The sequence below is a fragment of the Ambystoma mexicanum genome, chromosome 4p (genome assembly GCF_040938575.1).
Source record: "Ambystoma mexicanum isolate Mex_15411 chromosome 4p, UKY_AmexF1_1, whole genome shotgun sequence".
In the NCBI taxonomy this organism is placed as follows: domain Eukaryota; kingdom Metazoa; phylum Chordata; class Amphibia; order Caudata; family Ambystomatidae; genus Ambystoma; species Ambystoma mexicanum.
Window position 1 is genome coordinate 608,232,513 of NC_090927.1, and position 22,013 is coordinate 608,254,525.

The 22,013-nt window shown below is 48.8% G+C and overlaps 1 protein-coding gene across 2 annotated transcripts in view; it reads left to right on the forward strand.

Annotated features, from left to right (window-relative positions):
- The window catches only part of ZNF451 (zinc finger protein 451), a 1,463,718-nt gene that overhangs the window by 1,234,042 nt on the left and 207,663 nt on the right, over window positions 1-22,013 (forward strand). For both annotated transcript variants that reach the window (XM_069606175.1, XM_069606176.1), the window contains one exon: window positions 447-633. In XM_069606175.1, coding sequence (XP_069462276.1) covers window positions 447-633 — 187 coding nt within the window. The remainder of the gene's footprint in view (window positions 1-446; window positions 634-22,013) is intronic.

The window sequence follows — 22,013 nt, forward strand, 5'->3', positions numbered from 1 at the left end:
TGTACCGTGTTTCGTTTGGAAGGTTGCCTTGCTGGTTTAGTTACTTTTCTGTCAAGGCTATAGGTTTTTCCAGGGTCACTCCCATGTTAAGGACATTACTGATCCTATTCCGGTCTATAAAGATTGAGCTGAGATGGTTGGTTGCTTTAAAGCCATCCGTTATGGCCACTCATTTACTCTGGTACAAAGATTAAAATAAAGGGGCAGAGGCCAATTTCTCTTTGGTCTTCGTAATATTCTTTTTTCATTTATGTATATACTTGTATATGTCCTAGGAAGTCATGCCTGGTGGTGACTATATTCAAAGTTTATGAATCTAAGGAGGATACACTTTTAAAGGAAAAAACATTGTTCTTCTGGTTTGTGTGGTGTATTTTTAAGTTGCAGTATTTGAAACTCACTGTTGCAGACTATTTCCTAACACATTTTGTTTGGTCTTAATGTAGGCAGGTCGAATGGATGAGCAGCTGCCAAAGCATATTCCTTTCACCATCCTCTCCGGAGACAAGGGATTCCTGGAGTTAGAAAACCAATTTGATAAAACTCAGCGGCCTGCACACATATTGAATCCTCATCACATCGACGGGGAGATGATGTGCGCATTACTAAACAGCATCTCTGAGACGACTAAAGGTAGAAAACGAAGGCATGGCAAGCATTGAAATTGCTTAGCTGAAGGCACTAAAATCTAGCTTCTAGTAAACTTTGGTTCTTTTGAAACTTGAATGTTCGGTCTCTAATTTGTGATTATTCTTTAAGTACAAGCTATTGGTTGATATTTGCATTTTTTTTTAACGCACACTACCCAGTTTAAGAGGAAAGTAGGCAGGGCTTTACTTTCTTACTAAAAAAGCAGACACTTAGATTAGAATCTGTTTTAAGAATATAGTTGGTTATATATCAGAAATATTGAATGCATTTGTTGTATGGTTTTTAGGTCTCGCGCTAAAGAGATCTAAGAGCTCTTAAAGATTCACATTACAAAGGGGCACCAGTGCCAGGCTGCTGCTCAGTCATGCAGAACTTACATTCCCTTGTTGTTTGGCATTAGAGCAGCAGCAACTTTAGTGTGTTAAATATGGATTTATGCAATGAACTTTTGTGTGGTGCAATAATCTTTTATTGGAGAGACAATAGATATCCCCCATAAATGCTGCTTCGTGGCGTTCACCCCACTACTCAACCACATATTCTTTCTCTGATGGGCCTAACAACTTTCTCACAAACTCTGAAAGATGCACAGTCCTGCATAGAAGCATGCATGGTTTCTTATGAAAACAGTCAGACAATGCCTCTGCTATACAACTTAGCCCCTTTTGTGTTCAAATCTTTTAATTAAAATTTCAGGATCACAAAATCGCAATAACTGAACTCAAATTTTGCACATAGCAACAAAGTCATAAGTCGCATCTACATCGCAGCTCTGCATATTAACTTCAAACTTGCAACTGAACCCTAACCTATATGTATGCACCTGCTGCACCGCACCCTCTCCAGCATAACCCGGATTCACCATTTCCCATGCCGGTCTCTTTCAGGGCAAAAATACCACCTCACCAGCATCTTGTAGTTGTGCTCCACATGCTGAGTGTGGACTGTTAATTTCGAGACCCCCTTCCATATCTCGGCCCATTGTCTCACATCCAGTACTTTGCCTAAATCCCTAGTCCATCCTTTTGCATAGGAGGCGAGTCTTGCTAGAGCCTGCGTGTTGGGGCAGTTATACAACTGCAAGATCACGCTTGCTGACACACCAGGAGTGAAAATCAGCTTCTCAAATGTGGTAATCGGTCTTGTCCCCTTGAAGTACCCAGTGCTAGAGTTGTAGATACGTAAACCGCTCCCCTTCACTTATTCCTATGTATCTTTGAAAACTGCAAATGATCTGATATCGCCCTCCTCAAACAAATGCGAAATTTACTCGCATCCCCTAACCTGCCACGCCTGGAAGGTCTTGTTACAGTACGCTGTAGTAAAGTTAATATTTTGGTGTATTGGAGTAGCCGGTCCCGCAAAGGTTGTCGAGCGCAGCCTTTTCTGAGCATCATCCCAAACTTTATGTATTGGCTGTGGATGGAAGCTCATATAAATACATGGGGCTGTCCGGGCGTGGAATCCACAGGGGGGTCTGCCTGCTACTTGCTCCTCTAGTTGTCTCCAGGGTTTTTTCGACTTCGGGTCAACCCAATCGTGCAGAACCTGCAATTGAGCAGCTTAATAGTATTTTCAAAGCTGAGGTAAAGCAAACCCGCCTGTGTCTTTTGGCCTATACAACATTGCGGCTGAAATCCTAGCTGGATATTTCCTCCAGACAAAGTTGCTCATCTCCTTCTGGAGGTTCTCCAGCGCTTGTTTGGGAGGAGTCACTGGGAGAACTTGGAATAGGTACAGAAGCTTTGGCAGAACTGTCATTTTTATAGCTGCCACTCTACCCGATGGTGATAACTCCTGTGTCCTCCACTTCAGTAGGTTTGCCCTAATTGCACTCAAGGTTTTTTTTATTTGACACTTATATAGCGCACAAAACCTAGAGGTATCTAGGCGCTTAACTTAAGAAAACAGTTACAGTAAGTGCTTCAGGTTACAGAAAAGGAAGCATAAGAGGTGAATTACATTGTGGAACGTGCAAAAGGTAATACATCATACGCCAAGTGCAAAAGAGAAGTACATGGTGATCACATCGATTGGGCCTGACCCCATGGTCCAGAGCGGCAGCAATAAACCAATGCCAAGTCAAATCAGTAGGCAAATACATGGTGCCTGCCCCATGTTGCAGGGTGGCAGCAGCATACAGATGCGAAGTCCAGCAGTGTGCAAATACATGGGGCCTACCCCATGTTGCAGGGCGGCAGCATCACACAGATGCACATATGTTACTGGGTAGTTTGCGTCACATAGGCCCCCCCCCCGCCCGAGCTTTAATCTGAATGCCCAAATAACTGATGCCCTTCGTCGCCCATTTAAAGGGAGAGATATCCTGCAGGACTAGCACTCTGTCCCGCCCCAGGGATACGTTCAGGGCTTCATACTTATCCAGATTGATTTTGAACACTGAGACTGCCCTGTATTCCTCTAAAAGGTCAAGCATTGGAGGGAGCAAAGATTGAGGTTCCGACAGCCAAAGTTTATCAGCATATAACATTATTTTATGATCGGTCCCCCCATAACCGATACCCTGTATCACCTTCCTGCTTCTTACTTGCTCGGCTAATGGCTCAAATGATAGTGCCAAGAGGAGAGATGACAGCCCTGCCTTGTTCTCCTTATTAAGTGAAAGCCCTGGGATAACTGACCATTGACCGCCACTTTCCCAGACGGTGCCCCTTACAGTGCAAAAATACCTCATATAGTTCTCGCCTATACCAAACTTGTGCAACACTGCCTGTAAATAGCTCCACTCCACCCAGTGAAATGCTTTTTCCGAGTCTAAGGCTATTAGCATCACCAGGATTTTTTTCTGATGCGCGATATCAATAAGGTCCATCACCCACCTAGTGTTGTTGGCAGCTTGTCTCCCTGTGACAAATTGCGATTGGTCAGCCGTCACCAAGTATGGGAGTACCTGGTCCAAACGTGTCGCTAAGAATTTGGCTTGGAGCTTTCTATTGATGCTTAGTACCACTATGTGGTGATCTGAAGAGCATAAACCGGTCTTTACCCTCTTTAGGGATCACTGATACCCTTGCTTCCTCCATCGATCCCAGAACCCTCCCCTCACCCCAGATCGTGTTGAATAACACATGAAGTGGGCCTAGAAGAGCGCCCTCGTAGGTCATATAGAATTTGGTGGCAGATCAAGCCAAACCTGGGGCCTTATTTGTTTTAAGGGAGCCAGTGGCCTTTAAGACCGCTTCCTTCGTTATGTCCACTCCCAACTCCTTCCTCTGATCCTCTGTCACCACCCGCAAAGCACATTTCCCCAGAAAGGCATCTATCGACTCCTTAGTCGGGGAATCGAAGGTATACATTTCTCTATCGCATCGATCAAATGCTCCCATTGGGTGTCCGCAGATCTCTGATGGCCCTTTTTAATGGCTCGCACCTTAAGCTTTCAAAACAACAATTTGCTTGCCCTGTGTCCCTGTTCATATTGTCATTGCTTAATCCTCAGCAGGGTGTACTCTGCCTGGTTCCCTTCTATCACATGAATCTGACCCCTCGTCGCCTGGAGTTTTCTATAGACTTTCTGTGGGTCAGAGTTCCGATACTGTTCCTCCAGCTCTTTTAGCTGTGCTAACAGGTTCCCCAATTCCAATGCTCGCACCCTTCTTAGTCCCACTTCTTTTGAGATCATCACCCCTCTAATATAGGTCTTAAATGCCTCCCATTGTGTCTCATCCCTAGTCTCCCCTAAACATTCTCTTTAAAAAAGCACTCGATACTCTTGTCTATCTTCGTTCTACATACCGAGTTGTTCAGCCTCCAGTAGGAGGGTTTATGTTCCCTCGGTTGTAAGTCCCAGGTAATAAACACTGGAGCATGGTCCGTATGCATGATTGTGCCCAACTCTTTCACGGCATGGTCCGAATGCATGATGGTGCCTATCTCTTTCACGTCTACCCTTGGCAGGATCCCACTCCCCACCATGATGTAATCCAACCTAGAATATACTTTGTGTAAGTGGGAGCAGAAGGAGAAGTTCCAACCCCCTTAAATATTTTGATGGTTGTTGTGCCCATGTATGTGCCCCTGGAGACACCCCAGTTGGGGTCAAATGTCATGTTGGGGTCTTCTGCCATAAGCACTTCTCCCAATACGAACTCCACCAAATCTCGTAGTGCTGCACAGCCATATTCATTTTGCCCACTATTCAGCGCGTAGACCGATGCAATTGTGAGTAGCACCCCATTAAACCACCCCTCTACAAAGAGTTAGCTTCCCTCCTTATCGGGCTTGGTCTTCACCAGGTTGAACTGAACCCGCCTACCTACCAGGATGCCTACCCCCTTACTCTTGTTTTTTGCGCTCGCATAAAACTGATGCAGGAAGGGTTTTTGAGCGTAACCTATGCGTCTTTCCTCATAAGGTGTGTCTCTTGCATGCACGCCACATCTATTTGCAGGTGTGAGAGCTCCATCAGTAGCCTGCCTCTCTTTTGCTGGGTAATGAGACCCCTTACATTATAATTCAGGACCTTGAAGGCCGCTGCATATCGCCTGAGCATATGGCTTAATAGTGCTTCCCAAGATTGCTCCTTCCCACTCTTTCGTGTTGTGAATGTGGACCCCCCCGCCCGCTCGCTTCCTCCCCCTCACCTTGTGACCAGAGGCGATGTATTGAGTAAAGCTAAGCTCCCCCTTCCCTTCATTGGTTAACACTCGAGCCTTCAATTTGATCACCCTGAGGAGATCCCAACTTCCTCCATCATACATGCGTCCGTGCTGCTTCCTTCAAACTTCTTGCGGTTGTGAGTTACTCTTCCCTTTTGCGATTGAGGCCACTGGGCCTTCTGCGTGCTAGATTTTTGGACCACTGGTTCTCGTTCAGTTCTCCGTGCTCGCTCTCGATCTGCAGTCCAAGAAGGTGTTCAGCTTTTTCTGGGATCGTGCATCTCGTTTCTTGTCCCTTCCAGGCAAACGCCAAGCCGAGGGGAAGTGTCCACCTGTAGCCCATTCTGCATTTTTCAGCTTTCCTGTAATCTGCCGAAATGCTTGCCACTTTTGTAGGGCGAGAGCTGCTATGTCCTGGAAGATTAAGAGTGATTGACCTTGAAAAGTAATTGTTCCCAGCTTTCTCAAGGCACGCAGTATATCCTCCTTAATGTGATACCAGTGACATTTCATAACTGTCTCTTGGTTGGGCTGTCGGCCTCCAAGTGGGCCAACTCAATGGACTCGATCCAGCGTTATACCTTCTGCTGCAATCTTTGCAGTACTGTTTCAGTATACCCCACTCATGTTTTTAGCTGCGTTGTGTCTTGGACCAGGTCAGCAATCGATTTAAGTTCTTCTGTGTTATTTTTCATCTCTACATGTATGGACTAGGTTAGTTCCTCTTTCAGCTCTTCTTTTTAGTGCTGCAAGCAATCAATGAGGTCTGATTTGGAGAGCCTCCCTGTCGATTCCTGTGCAACCTCCTGCATGGCTTCTCCTTTTCTCACCAGTGCTGCACTGGTTGTTTAAAATTCCTTCCCCTCTCCGTTGTTATACTTGTCCTCCCTGGGTCAACCTGCTCCCACTGCCAGTGAGCCTGTGCCTCACGTCGCAGAAATCTTCAGCTGTCCCATAGGCTGCTTACTGCACTCCACTACCTAGATGTTCTTCCTGTTAATGTGCGCTGGATGCGCGAAAGCTCTGCTCATCCCATCAACTGCCCATGTGTAGTGTGCAAAGCGTCGGGCTGTTGCTGCCCTTGTGCTCTCTTCCTGTTAGGCAAATTCAGCATAAAGAGGTGAGGTCTCTTCTTACATCCCAGAAGTATAATCCAGGTGGTCTCTGCCACGCTGCTACCCTACCAGATTTTCAGCGTCTCTCTTAACAGGCAGCCACCTATCTAGTGGTCCTGCTCGTTGTTCCCTTTCACTTGGCTGTGCGCCGCAGAGAGCAGATACCTTCCCTGGCGCCACCTGCGCCTGTTCCAGCTGCAAATCCTTCCCTGGTGCGTTTCTCCTGGCGCTGCAGTGCTTAAAGGCATGGTCTAGTAAAAAATTTTATTTAAAAAATAGATGGGCAACATAAAAAAACAATACTAGCATTCTCTTTTTTAAAACTTCCTATGTAAAATTTTGAGCTATTCAAGCTCAAAATTCGCAAAAGCAAGCACATGGGCACATCCATTTTCTGAAATGCATGCCCTCCTGTGCTGGCTTTTGCGGCACTAATGAAGGAAAAGCCAGTCAGCTGTAGTAAACAAAAGCTACCGCTGGGTGGCTTTCCCTTCATTAGTGCTGAACGCCGAGGACGTGGACCGGAGACCAGAGCAGGAAAGCTGCAGCTGAATCTCGGTAAGTGCTATTTCTCCAGCATGGGGCCTGGCATGGATTCACATGCTCATGAATATTCCCCGTCGTCAGGCCGGGAATCCTCGGTATAGAAAAAATCAGTATCAGTTTTGTTTCTGATCTGTATTTCTCAGTAGTAACCAATCACTGGTCTCTGGGTCATACTGCCCCCAGCCAATGACTGCCCTCTCCCTAAGCCCCGCCCCTGGCAGCCATCCTCAGATTTTTACCGCACGTTCAAGTGTTTGGAGTCCTCGTGCCTAGCTCTCGAGCTTTTGCTGCGTTTTTGCGCTTTTTTCAGGAGATTTTCTCATTTTTTCGGTTAAAAGAGCCTCAAGCTCCACCGTTTCTTTTTTTTTTTTTTTTATTATTTTTTTTATTGGCATAAATGCCTTTAAAAAAGGAGAACAGATATTTGCAATGCAGTCTGTTCCCTCTTCTCTCCTCGAATGACCAGGTGGCTCTCGTCTGTTTACACCTTAACAGCGTATGTTTGAAAGTCGCGTTCGATCCTTCGCCAGTTGAGGGCCACCGTTTCTACTTCCGATCAACGGGGATCCGTTTCGAGTTTTCTACGCCCCTTAAGGGTGAAGATTTCGTCGAGTTAACCTTTTGGAGGATTCCAGAAGTTCCGAGGCCTACACCGGACATGGCCCAGGAGAAAGGGAGCTCGACGCCCGGGAAGCTTTTCAGGACCTGCCCTGGATGCCAGCTTCAAAACGTTTTCAAGGAGGACGAGCATTCGTTATGCCTCTACTGTCTCCATGAGGACAAGACGCACAAGGAAAAGGACTGCGCGTTTTGTGGAAACATGTCGGAGCGGACCATGAAGGATCGCCACCTCCGTCTCGCCAACTGGCTGGAAGGTAAGAGCCCGCCAGGCGAGAAGAAGAAGTCCGAGCGGTCTTCTAAGTCCTGTGAGGGTGCCCCGGCGATGGGGGCCCAACAAAAGGCTAAGTACCGCGAGTCCGCGGGCACCGGGAGCGCCGAACGGTCGGGCTCCTCAGCTGCCAGGCAGGGCGCACCCTCCCCGGCGCCATCGACCACGAGCCAACGCTCTGGCTCGGGTAAGAGGAAGTCCGAGAACCCGGCAAAGCTTCTGGAGAGGCCCCGGTCGATCTCGAAGACTCCGGCAGAGGGGGAGCGAGGCTCGGACCCTCCCCCGAAGGTGAAGGCCCCAGGCGTACAGAAGGTGACATTGGCCGTGATTCACCCTGCTAGGACCTCGATTGAGGATGCCGCCGCGGCCCTGGCTCAGGCTGTGGAGGCTACACCAGTGGAGGCGCCCTCAGGTACCAGAGTCTTCCTGCCACCGCGGAGGGAGTCGTCTTTCAGGCCCATCCATAAGACCCCCACAAAGTCCTCGTTGGAAAAAGGGTGGAAGGGGGGTGGTGGCCGTCGTGGATACGGACACGACCTCTGAAGAGGAGCTCATCCAAGTCGTGGAGGAGACCCAGCCCATCGGGAGGGATCCCGACGAGGGCGACGACGAGGGCAAAGGTGACGCAGACAAGGCTCCTCAAGAGCCCTCACACCCCTAGTTTCCAGCGCCGCAGGACACCTCGGCGACCATTTTGTCAGCCATCCAGTCCTTATGCTCGGAGATAAGGACTAGGTTGCCCCTTCCCCCGACGGAGGAGCCTGAGCCAGCCCCGACGGAGGATCCGGAGCCAGGACCTTCAGGGAGCCCACCGCCTAAGAGGAGGAGGACGCATCCTAGGCCTCCTCTCCCGCCTCTGCGGCCTTCTCTGCCTTCCCCCCGGTCCACTACCCACGGGGATGATACAGGCATGGACACGACTACGACGGGTACGGATGACATTGGAGGCGACGACGCGACATGCCCCCCCCCCGTCTCCCCCTGCCCGGGCGTCCCCGCCCGAAGAGATCGGATCCTTCCATGCAATGATCTCCAGGGCATCCAAGCTCTTCAAGCTCTGCCCCGAGGAAAAGAAGGAGGGGTTCCTCTACCAGCGGCGCGAGGCTAAATGGAAGACGGTCCTCGCCGTACCGCTTCTAGATGATATCTGGAATGAGGGGCTCGCCCTCCTCAAGAACCCTGCCACGGCTCCTGCGAAGAGGGACCGGTACGAGAAGAAGTACCGGGTCCCCGACGCTGCCCCCTTGTGCCTTAGGGCGCAACCAACCCCGGACTCGGTCGTTTCGGCAGCGGCCTAGAAGAAAGCGGGGGGGCATCGGCCTCGACTTCAACCTCCCCTCCGGACGGTGATGGTAGGAAACTGGATGCGATGGGACGACGGGTCATCTCATCTGCAGCGACGACCATCAAGGCGGCCAACGCCCTGGCCATCGTAGCCCGCTACGACAGGGAGTTGTGGTTCAAGATCGCCCTGCTGTTGGACTTCCTTCCGGATGCCAAGAGGGCCGAGGCCCTGGAAATCTTGCAGGAAGGTGAGATTGCCTCAGACCACGCCATTACGGTGGCCACGGACATCGCCGACACTGGTTTCCGTCAGTTGGGCAACGGCGTTTGCCTGAGACGACGAGGATGGCTCAGGGCGACGGATTTCCGCCAAGACGTTCAGCCCAAGGTTTTGGACATGCCCTTCGATGGGAACAACCTTTTTGGCAAGGCGGTTGATGAATCCCTTCAGGCGATCAAGACGGACACGGAGACGGCCCGTGCACTGGGTGTCCTCCAACAGCGACTGCCGTCCTTTCGGAGTTCCGGAGGCAGACATGGTGCCTCCAAGGGAGCCGGCAGCAGCGCCTCTACTTACCGTCAAGCGGCAAGGTCTTCGTCGCAGGAGGCCTATAGGGGACGCGGCAAGTCAGGTGGATCCCGCCGTCGTCGCCAAGGTGGTCAGGGAGGCAAAGCGGCCTCCAAGCAGGATTGAACCGTCCGTCGGATCGGGCCCCCGCCGAAGCACCCCGGTGGGAGGCCGGCTGACGAAGTTCGTCGACATGTGGGAGTCCATCTCCACCGACCGTTGGGTGGTGGACGCCCTGGCCCTGGGGCACGCCCTCGAGTTCCAGAAGAGGTGCCCCCGCATTCCTCCCGTGGCCAGGAAGGAAAATCACGTCCTTCAACTACTGTTGGAAGTACAGGCGATGCTCAGGAAAGGTGCCATCGAGCTCGTCCCGAAGAGGCTTCGGGGCTCCGGAGTTTACTAAAGATACTTCCTCGTAAGGAAAAAGACAGGAGGATGGCGTCCCATCCTGGACCTGCGACGACTAAACAAATACATCAAGGCACAGAAGTTCCGGATGGTCACCCTCCAGCACGTGCTGGGACAACTGGAGGAGGGCGGCTTCCTGTCATCGTTGGACTTGGAGGATGCGTACTTCCACATCCCCATTCTAAAGAGACACCGAAAGTTCCTCAGGTTCGTGGTCCAAGGGCGGCACTACCAGTTCAAGGCCCTCCCGTTTGGATTAAAATCGGCGCCCAGGGTGTTCAAGTGCCTAGCATCGGTGGCGGCGCGGCTGCGCCTGCAGGGGATCCACGTCTACCCCTACCTGGACGACTGGCTCATACGGGCAAGGACAAGGGAGCTCGCCGTGGAACCCACTGCGAAGACCGTCCAGCTGCTCACGGACCTGGGGTTCTCCATCAACTTTCTAAAATCCCACCTGGTCCCGTCGCAAGTCGCCCTGTTTCTGGGAGCACAGCTCGACACAGTGGCCCGGCGGGCCTCACCGTCGGAGGAAAGGATAAGGACCATCCTAGGAAAGGTGCAACGTCTACTGGCCACGGACGTGGCCAGAGTGAGATCTATCAAGTCCCTCCTCGGAATGATGTCCTCCTGCATTTATCTGGTGCCCCACTGCAGACTTCGGATGCGGCCCTTACATGAATTCCTCGACGCCCGCTGGATCCAGACGACGGGCAGCTTCGAGGACAGGATCTCGCTCGACGAAACGTTCCGCCAGGCGATACGATGGTGGGGTGTCTGCGCTCATCTGACGGCGGGATCAGGCTTCCTAGCCCCGGCCCACCAGGTGACGGTGACAACGGATGCCTCCCTGGAAGGTTGGGGAGCTCACACCGGGAGCCTCCACGCGAGAGGCCTTTGGTGCTCGGAGGAGAAGACTCTCCACATCAACACCTTGGAGCTCCGCGCAGTGTTCTGGGCCCTCAGGTCCTTCCTTCCTCACCACCTTGCCCTTGAGGGACGGATCTTCACCGACAACACCACCACAATGTTTTACATTCGGAATCAGGGTGGAACCAGATCCCCTGCCCTGTCCAAGGAAGCCCAGGATCTGTGGCATTGGGCCATCGCACAAGGGATGTTTCTGGTACCCTTTCATCTGGCAGGGATAAAAAACACCATCGCCGACTCACTCAGCAGGGAGCTGCGCTCGTGCCATGAGTGGGAACTGCGCCAGGATCAAGTGGACCGACTCTTCCGACGATGGGGCGAACCCCAGATCGATCTCTTCGCGACGGCGGCGAACTCCAAGTGCCGGAGGTTCGCCAGCAGGTTTCCCCAACCGAGGAGCATGGGCGATGCTTTCTCGTTCCCGTGGGACGGCCTGTTCCTTTATGCATTCCCGCCGTTGCCGTTGCTACTCCGGCTCGTCAACCAGCTCAAGAGGTCCCGGTGCAGGATGATCCTCGTCGCACCGGCGTGGCCGAGGCAGATCTGGTTCCCGGACCTACTGGACTTGTCAGCGTCCACACCAGTCAAGCTACCGACTTTCTCTCCAGAGAAGGAGGCGCCATTCTCCACCACGAACCAGAGTCGCTGAACTTGCAGGGCTGGCTCCTGCAGCGCTAGAGTTTGGAGGATACGACATCCCGGCCGATTGCAGAGAGGTTCTTGCACAAATGGAAGAGGTTCTCTATCTGGTGCCGGGCACAGAAGATTAACCCTCTGCGGATTACGGCCCCTCAAGTATTGCCGTACCTACTGTCCTTGGCCAAGGCGGGCCTATCTCACGCTTCCATCAAGGTACATCTGGCTGCCGTCTCACGTTACACCAGAACTACAGGACGGGCGTCCTTGTGGTCTCAACGTCTGGTGAAGGAATTTATGAAAGGACTGTTCTGATCATTCCCGCCGGTGAAGGCCCCTGCCCCGGCGTGGGAGCTCAACGTGGTACTAACTACGCTCATGGGGGCCCCATTCGAACCTATGCATTCAGTGCCGTTGAAGTTTCTGTCATGGAAGACAGCATTCCTCGTGGCCATCACCTCTACATGACGAGTGGGAGAGATCCAGGCCCTGTCTTGCAAGCCTCCATACTTGACTTTCCACAACACGAGGGTGGTGCTGAGGCCGCACCCCTCCTTCATGCCCAAGGTGCAGTCGGACTTCCACCTCAACGAGCCCTTGGAGTTGCCAGTTTTCTTCCCGTCGCCTTCGTCGCCGGCTGAGAGGACTCTGCACTCGCTAGACGTAGCTAGAGCGCTGAAGTTCTACGTGGCCCGCACGAAGAGTTTCCGGAAGACATCACAGCTGTTTGTGAACTTTGGACCTGTGAATCAAGGGAAGGCTCTCTCGAACTCTTCCATTTCCAGATGGCTCTCCAGCTGCATCATGCACTGTCACCGGTTGGTAAACCGACCGCTGCCCGGCCGTCCTAGAGCCCATTCGACCAGAGCGATCGCTGCTACTACAGCGTTCCTGTGTGGTGTGCCCCTGCTCAACATCTGCAGGGCTGCTACGTGGAGGTCGACGCACACCTTCACGAGATTCTACTGCGTCGACCAGGATTCCAGGGAGGAGTCCAGAGTCGGCCAGGCAGTGCTGCGCAACCTGTTCACCTAAGGTGAGCCTGGTGAGGAGGTAAGAGTTGCTTAATGTTGAGTTGTTTTATTGCTTGATATTGAGCCTTGTGCCACCTCCCGTGGTTGTGCATGTGTATACTGCTATGTATTCTTATATTCATGAGCATGTGAATCCATGCCAGACCCCATGCTGGAGAAGGAACAAGTTACTTAACTGTAACTGTTGTTCTCCAGCATGGGTATGGCATGGATTCACATGCGAACCCTCCCGCCTACCCCTCTGCGGCTCTTCACTTGGTCATACTGCCACTTCACGTGCTACCAAATCTGAGGATGGCTGCCAGGGGCGGGGCTTAGGGAGAGGGCAGTCATTGGCTGGGGGCAGTATGACCCAGAGACCAGTGATTGGTTACTACTGAGAAAGACAGATCAGAAACAAAACTGATACTGATTTTTTCTATACCGAGGATTCCCGGCCTGACGACGGGGAATATTCATGAGCATGTGAATCCATGCCAGACCCATGCTGGAGAACAACACTTACAGGTAAGTAACTTGTTCCTTATTTAAAAAAAAAAAATAAGCACTAGCTGTGTTTTTTTTTCTAAGTTTTCCGGGCTGGAGGAGCCCGGAAAACTTAGAAATAAAACCGCAGCTTTAAAAACGTTGTATTTATGTTTGCGGTCGCTTTTGAAGCGACCGCAAACATAAATACAACGTTATTGTGTTGGAAAACGCTGCAGTTTTTCTTTCCAAGTTTCTCAGGCTCCTCCGGCTCGGAGGAGCCTGAGAAACTCGGAAAGAAAAACCGCAGCGTTTTCCAACACAACCGCGTTGTTTCTGCCTGAATTTGCTTTCCCATTTGGGGCTCTCGGGCCCCAAATGGGAAAGCAGATTTAGGCAGAAACAACGCGGCATTGCGGAAAACTGTGTTGTTTCTGCCTGAATCTGCTTTCCCATTTGGGGCTCTCGGGCTCCCCACCGGGAGCCCGAGAGCCCCAAATGGGAAAGCAGATTCAGGCAGAAACAACGCAGCATTGCGGAAAACAACTGCGTTGTTTCTGCCTGAATCTGCTTTCCCAAATGGGAAAGAAGATTTAGGCAGAAACAACGCAGCATTTAGCATTTCCCATTTGGGGCTCTCGGGCTCCCCACTGGGAGCCCGAGAGCCCCAAATGGGAAATCAGCTGTAGGCAGAAACACTACGCGGCATGTAAACACAACCGCGTTGTGTTTCTGCCTGCTGTGGCTTTCACTTTGGGTCTGGAGCCGGAGGAGCCTGAGAAGCCGGAGGAGCCTGAGAAACTTGGAAAGAAAAACTGCAGCGTTTTCCAACACAATAACGTTGTATTTATGTTTGCGGTCGCTTCAAAAGCGACCGCAAACATAAATACGTTTTTAAAGCTGCGGTTTTATTTCTAAGTTTTCCGGGCTCCTCCAGCCCGGAAAACTTAGAAAAAAAAACGCAGCTAGTGCTTATTTTTTTTTTTTTTAAATAAATCGCACTTACCGAGATTCAGCTGCAGCTTTCCTGCTCTGGTCTCCGGTCCCCGTCCTCAGCGTACAGCACTAATGAAGGGAAAGCCACCCAGCGGTTTACTACAGCTGGCTGGCTTTTCCTTCATTAGTGCCGCAAAAGCCAGCACAGGAGGGCATCCATTTCACAAAATGGATGCGCCCATGTGCTTGCTTTTGCGAATTTTGAGCTTGAATAGCTCAAAATTTTACATAGGAAGTTTTAAAAAAGAGAATGCTAGTATTTTTTTTTTTTATGTTGCCTATCTATTTTTTAAATAAAATCTTTTACTAGACCATGCCTTTAAGCTGAGCTGCACACCCAGTCCACAAGACTCTGCTTTGGTTGCCTGATCCACTCAAGCTTGCCCCCTGCTGAACATGTCTCTGCCTTCTGTCGCTGTTGCCGTGCTGCTTGCCTATTTCACGCAGGCTTTCCCCCTACTCAGCCGATCTCCGCCTCCCGCTCACATTTCCGTTATGGTGACGTGTATGCTCTGGAGACTCTACCTGTCGGACCCAGCGCTCTCACTATAGCCACACGGATCACTCCCCCAATGGTGCTGCGCTGTTATCATGGAGTCCTCTGGGCTCACCCACATTGCTGCTGCCTAGCGCACCCTCCATGTTGTGGCATGTCTGTAGTGGGCCAGCATGCCTCGTCACGCGGCTTACTCGAATCTTCTTCGTTCTTCCGTTCCCTGCCACTTCAGCGGGGACGAAACTTGACACCCCGCTGCCAATCCACTTTGGGTAACTGCACACCCCATCTCAGACACTGCAGTGCACGGAAGCTGCTCCTGTTCATCTGTAACTCTCCAGGGTTCTCAAAGCGACTGGATTAGGCGGCCATGTCGTGTGCCAGTATCCACACCTCCCTCTAATTAGCCTCTTTTGAGATTAAAGAAAGACTGTAGCATACACCTTTTGAGGCATTACTTATTCAAAGCCATATTCTAGTTTTAGTGTTTTTTTTTTATTTTTTATTCCTGAGTACGCATGTCTGTAATAATGTTGAATTATGTGATGTCATGAAGGAGAATAAAAATACTATTAATGTCACGCTGGCGAGTATTGTGCATTGTCTCTTCTTTATTTTTAAAACCTGTAAGAAATATACACCAGAAAAAATATTTCAACCTATTACCAAGATTTTCTCTGCATCAACCCCCAATCACCCTCCACCCAGCCCCACCCCCACCAAATTCAATAAAGGAACCATCCCCAACCAAGAAATCCTCTTTCCGGTGCAAAGTTCATTCATCGGCAGTTGTTTTTTGATAGGGTTTTGGCGACCCGCACCGAAAAACCCATTGAAAAATATGAGGGTGTGTAAAGGCTATATAAGGGCTGGGGGCGTAGGGCATAGAGTGAAACTAACAGGGGAGGGGGACCACCCCAAAAAAATAAAATACATTTTCGATGAGGTTTTTGGGGGGAATAATTTCTGCCAAAAAACCCACATGAATCTTGGTGACATTGACTCTCCAGGAGGCGTGTCAAAGAACCTGCTTCGATTCCTGGACCGATACTGATAGTGAGGGTTAAAAGCGTGGAATAATATTTGTCTTTGTGCCATTAATAAAATCACTATTCTCTTTGATAACTAGCGAGGACCAATTGATATTCTATTGCATGGAACAGAGGCTTCTTATTATGCTATTTCAAAGCCTTGCCATAATTAGACACAGCAGTAAAGATGGCTTTACAATACAATGTATGCAAAACCCTATCTCCTCTCATGTCAGCTGTTCTGAAACTGTCCTCCGTTCTAGCTAGAGCCAAGAAGGCATCACCCAATGACCAAAAAATGAAAAATTGATCCTCTGACATCCCCAATGCAAATCTTTGGTCTGTGTTAGCCTGCAAACAACGGACCACACACAGTGTCTGCTGCTCCACACACATAGGAAATTAAATAATATAGGAATGTGTCTTAGTTCTAAGTGTTAAATGAAAATTCATTCCCCCTGTTCCCTGGAGAAAGAAATCTGCCGAAAGATGCAAAGCCTGCGCACCTTAGACACACCTAAATGAAATACGACACACCAACATCGGGCGTTATGCAGAAAGTTGCCAACATTAGCAGGAAGAAGAGCAAGTTGGCATCTGAAAGACCAAAGAAACAAGATATAGGAGGAATAGACATACAAATGCCTTTGAGAAAACCAACCACTAACGGGTGAGCCCCCTCTGGTCATTCATCCACCTGTCTGATGGGCAATAGAGATCGAAAACAAAGCCAAAACATGGACCATTTCTCATATCCTCCATACTCCATTTAGAGCACCAATGAACCCAGGTGCCCCAAGCAACCTGTATAGGGTACAATGTTGTTGGGGACCCAGGCCCTATTGATGAGCTCTGAAGCCAATGAAAAAACTCCCTTGAGGGCTAGTCCACCTCCGGCATGCGCAATACTAGGTAAGAAAGGGAACCTGATAGAATTAAAGGATAGGTTTCACCCTTGTTCAGCAGCAGATCTTGCAACCTGGGCAGCAGAATCAGAAGATCCCATACCAACTGAAGGCTCATGGGGAACCAGGTCTGAGCCGGCGAGAAGAGATATTAGGACAGTGCTGACGACCTGCTTCTGAAACAATGTTCTGGTGATAATTGTATATGGAGGGAACACATAATGGGTGCCTTTGCTAGGTGTCAGTTGCCAGAGCAAATGTGTCTTTATTTTGTAATACTGGGGCAGCGAACAGGTGAGTATGGATGCAAACAGATCATTCTGAAAGGAATCCCACAGTTTCGGGAGGGGGAGAGGAACTGACCATTTTAGTTTCCACCCACTGCTGTCCACCTAGTGCCCAGAGCACTAATCCATCATCAGGTTGGCTGTGCAAGGCAAGAACTCTGCTTGTACCACAGGTGCAATTTCAGGCACAAATCCAAAAAGCATACTGTCCGTTTTGTTAAGGTGCAGGACTTTGTGCCTCAGCATTTGTTAATGTATCGGACAGCTAAAACTTTGTCCAAAAAAGACTCGCCACACAGTAGGAGGCATTTGTATGCGGAAATGCATATAGCGAATGAGCCTGCTAGAATTTCTAAACAGTGATGTGCTAATGCGACTCCTGGCTTGACCATGAACCTCAAGTCTAAACATCTGCCAACCCAATATTTCAGATTTTCAATTTGCACCTAGCTGTCCTATTTCAAGGGTCCAAGTTTGTTAGCTACCACTTTGACTCCCCCTTTGCAACCCTTTTTGAAGGTGTCCCACATGCCCCCAGAACACACCAACTCTGATACAGTTAAAGAATGTTTTTATTGAAGTTGTGGAATATGGTTTAACTACAGGCTGTTTCGAATGGATTGTGTCCTCCCACGTATTCCTCATCTTAGATATATCCTTACCTTCAGCTTTGCTGCTTCGGAAGGATATATCTAAGATGAGGAATGGGAGGAACATCCAATCGAAAGAACGTTAGTTTGTAAGTAACTTGTTCTTCGAATGGATTGTGTCCTCCCACGTATTCCTCATCTTAGATATATCCTTTCCGAAACAGCAAAGCTGAAGGTAGGGATATATCTAAGATGAGGAATACGTGGGAGGAACATCCAATCGAAAGAACGTAACAGTTGGTAAGTAACTTGTTCTTCTCGCTAGTCTCCCATGGGATTTTCCCTCCCTAGCCCAGACGTCCCTAAAACCGACGATGGTTAGTAGAAATCAGTAACCCTTACAATCTAACAGCTGACTAGCTGGTTGTGATGGTCTAAAGGCAAACATCTTATCTAGCTGTTTAGGAATTTCTAGGTGGATGCTATCAAGGGGTCCCTCAAATGTAATAATAGTCTTCACAATGGGAAATGGTGGATCGTAATTACCCTGACAACTTCCGTCCTTCCCTCTCAAGCTCTTGTGGTCCTTGCTCCAATCTTCCTGTCTCCTTCCCAACCTCCTGTTCTCCCTGCTCTTCCTCCCACCTGTTCTCCCTTCCTTCTCTACTCCTCTTCTTTTCCTCCAATGCTCAGTGTAAGGGCTACAGGCATAAGGAATATGAGCGGGTGGGCCCGAGCGACCCGGCCGACAGAGAAGGAGACAGTGGAGCCGACGAGGGAGAAGGGTGGGGCCGCAGTGCACACTTGGCCGGCATCGACCCCGCAAATAAAGAAACCAAAACCGTTCCGGAGCATACGCATGCAGAAGGACAGCACAGCTCAGACACCGGCAGAGGCACCTCCACGGAAGAGGCTGGAGACATGGGTATCAGCAACGCCACTCCGGCTAACCATAACATACCACGCAGCGCCCGGGAATGGGGTTCTCCAGTAGTCGCGGCTCCGGTGGCACAACTACTAAAATGTGTTCACTGATGGTAGAAGACATACCCGCAGTGTCCCGGCCTGACGAAACGGACAGTAGCTTCCCCCATCTGACGGTCCATGAAGAGGCATTATGGATGCCTTCGTTTCGGAAGGAAGGGGGTGGGGCTTAGGGGGGTGTTCTGAACTTCAAATCATAACTGCTCCTGATTGGCTAATTACACACAACCCCAATATAAGGCCGACACTAAGGAAGAACTTATGAATTTTTCTCTGCTCTGTTGCAGAGCATATCGGACGTGGAGTAGAACACTTCGGAACACCGCTGGGCTTACAAAGACTAGGTCCAGAAGCCAACGTGTCCATCCCTATACCTTGAACCACAGCAGACCAAGTCTGCAGTAGACTGCTAAAAATCTAGAAGGACAATAATAAAGGCCTGCTTCTTGAATTTTCTGCTTTATTTTTATCTTAAGTCAATAAAGACTTCATTTTTGTTCAGGCATCTGAGCTGTCCAGCCTTTTCTTAGTCAGTCTCTCTCCCCTCTAGTTATTACTTGTACCTTCTCCTCTACTAATCTCCCCTCTCGAACCACACCTCCTTCCATAGTCCCACTCCTTACACTCTCGTCACCTTTTCCAATCATTGTCACTCTCACCACTCGCCTTTCACACACTGGCTGTACTCTTCCTCCATTCTCCTTAATCTCCCTCTCAGCAGGATAGCTCAGGGGCAACGTGCTCGCCTTGGAAGCAAGACAACACAAAGCACCACAGGTTCGATCCCCGGGCCCACACTTAGAAACCTCTGGGTATTAAGCATGTTCTAAATAACCTATCATATCATATATCATACTGTTTTTCCTCCGCTTGGTCTGTTGGTCTACCTTCTTTCTCCACCCTTGATCTCACTGGAACAACCCATACTGCCTTGAACCTTCTCCTTTGATTGTTTCCTCCCCTGCCATACCCTTCCCCCCACCCCCTGCCCCAACAGCTTGTTCCATGGACCAACTGCTGGCTTCCTTTTTAAAAAAGAAAAAAAAAATGCATTAATTTTTTTTATTAGTGAATTGGTTTAACAAATGAAACCTTTTCACTATATCAACACTTTAAGAGTATAAACACTATCTACATTTTAAACAAATACAAAATTCATCATGAAATCGGTAGAACAAACTAAAAAACAGATAAAAATTAGAAAAGATTTAGAATTAAGCATACAAAATCATTTACATTTGGCTTCCTAACAGTTCAAATATTTCTGTTGACATCCTAAATAGATCTAACAAGTTAGAAATACTGTTGCCCACTATCAAATCCGACCATTAAATGGAATCCCATCGCTAGTGTAAAAATTGCAATTATAGGTAAAACGGCGATCCTTCACAGATTTGGTATTTGCACAAAAGAGTTTAAGGTGCTTAATCGTTTCACTACAATAGGGACTTCATATAACCTACATAATCTAGGAATGTTAGCTTCTGATGATCTCGGACCCAAGCACTTTAAAATGGGGAGCAGATTAAATTTAAATCTTATGTATGTCCTCTCAACTTTGGTGCTGGGAAAGACGGAGATGTATCTAGGTAGAACCAGCCTTTTCCTAGGGAAGTTAGTTGGTGAGTTAGTTATTTATTATATGCTCCATAGAACCTGGAGCAACAAACGCAACAATTCACAACAACCGACACATCAAGCAAGAATTCTACATGGATGAACAAACAGAGGCAAATCATCTTATTTAAATAACATCTTAATCTTCTTCCTGAAGTTTGCCATAAAATTAATATCTCTGAGGTCCGGAGGGATGGCACTTCTAACTCATAACTATACTTCCTATAGAATGAAAAGGTCCGCAATTTATCTATGGTTTCACTCCAGTCATAGTGGAGTAATTTCTTTTTGACCAATGTAAGATTTACAATGAGGACTGACTCATCCACGCCAATCGGTGAAAGACAAAGCCTCATAGATGTTCCAAACTTGGTCAAAAAAGAAAGAACATTCCCATCTGACAAATAGTGAAGGGCCGTGAACATGGATTTAGAAGGAGGGGCTAAGATATTAGCAAAGAAACACATTTTTGCCCATACTACTCGTGTTGCCCATCCTTACTCGATGTTGGACCAAATTTGTGGCAGATGGAACAGTTTGGTATTTATACAGGGAGTCCTAAACCACGCTTCCATATAGTTCACTAAAGAGAATTCAAGAAAGAACCAATATCTGGTAGAAAAGATTCTCGGCAAAATTGGGACCTCTTTAGCGAGAGAGAATTTACCAAAAGGTATCAAGGTAAAAGAGCACAGGCTCTGACGTAGACTCTTTAGTTGGGCAATCAGTGGGACAGACTTGGCTTTAAGATATTCCTATGAGTCTCCAATAGAAGCCCTGTAGGTTAAAGTAAAGCCCAAGTATCTTATTGAACTCTCCATTTCTAAGTGTGCGATACCAATGGCCCCACACCATCTTCAGCTTACTCTTTCTGGAAAAATGAACTATCTTTGAAGGGGGGGCTAATACACAGCCCTATCTTAGTCCAACAACATTCTCAATGGCCCAGGATATATAACCTTTTCTGGAGATCCTAATTTTAACCGAAGTATTGTAATGTCGTATCAGGATCAGTTTAACAAGGGGGAGGCACCCCCTCGCTCCCGAATTTTGGGCCAAAGCATATATCTAATGAGACTTTCAAAGGCACTTAATAGATAGATTGAAGCCATATATACCGTCCCTATAGAGCTATCAGATACCGCAACCCTAATGTGAGCCAAAATGGTAACATTCAGTGAGGTGCCTACCCGTTTTCAGAATCCTACTTGATTAGGTGACAACATTTTCAGTCTATCCACCCAAATTTCTAGTTCATTATGAACCAAGAATGCAAAGATTTTGCTTGTTGCGTCAAGTAGAGCATTCAGTCTATAGTTGGATTGGACCAATCACCCTTTTTGTGTATGGGAATTATGTAGGATAGACTCCATGAAGTAGGCATATAACCTGAGTTAAGGATTTCTATAAAAGGTTTAGATGGAATGTTCAGCCATAAAACAGTCATGTTTAAGGATGATTATAGCTAGATTACTTGGACCCGGTGCTAGAGATTTATTTGTAACACAAAGAAGGGCATCACACAACTGTAAATTGTTAAAAAGGCAGTATGGGAGTACCATTTCGAACAAACCAGAGGCGCTACATAGAATAGTGGCCGAGGCAATGCAGGGTCAGTTTTTGGAAGACAGCAGGATAGGGGTGAGAAACACTAGAAACACTATGGGCCTCGTTACACGGATGGCGGTGGACCAAGGTGCTATTAGCACCTTGGTCCATGCCGGTAAAATACCGGCACCGCCTTGGTGGAAAGGGGAATTACCGCCCTATTCCAAGGTTGGTGGGGCGGGCGGTAATTCCCCCTTCCCCCCATTGCCCTTCCCCATTTTTGCCCCATAGGGCTCTATGGGAATGGGGAAGGCGCTAATTACGGTGCCGCAAATTGAAATACCGTAATTAGCTCCCTGGTCCCTTTGCGGGTTGGTTTTTAACGCCTGCAAAAAGCAGGCGTTAAATTCTGCAACC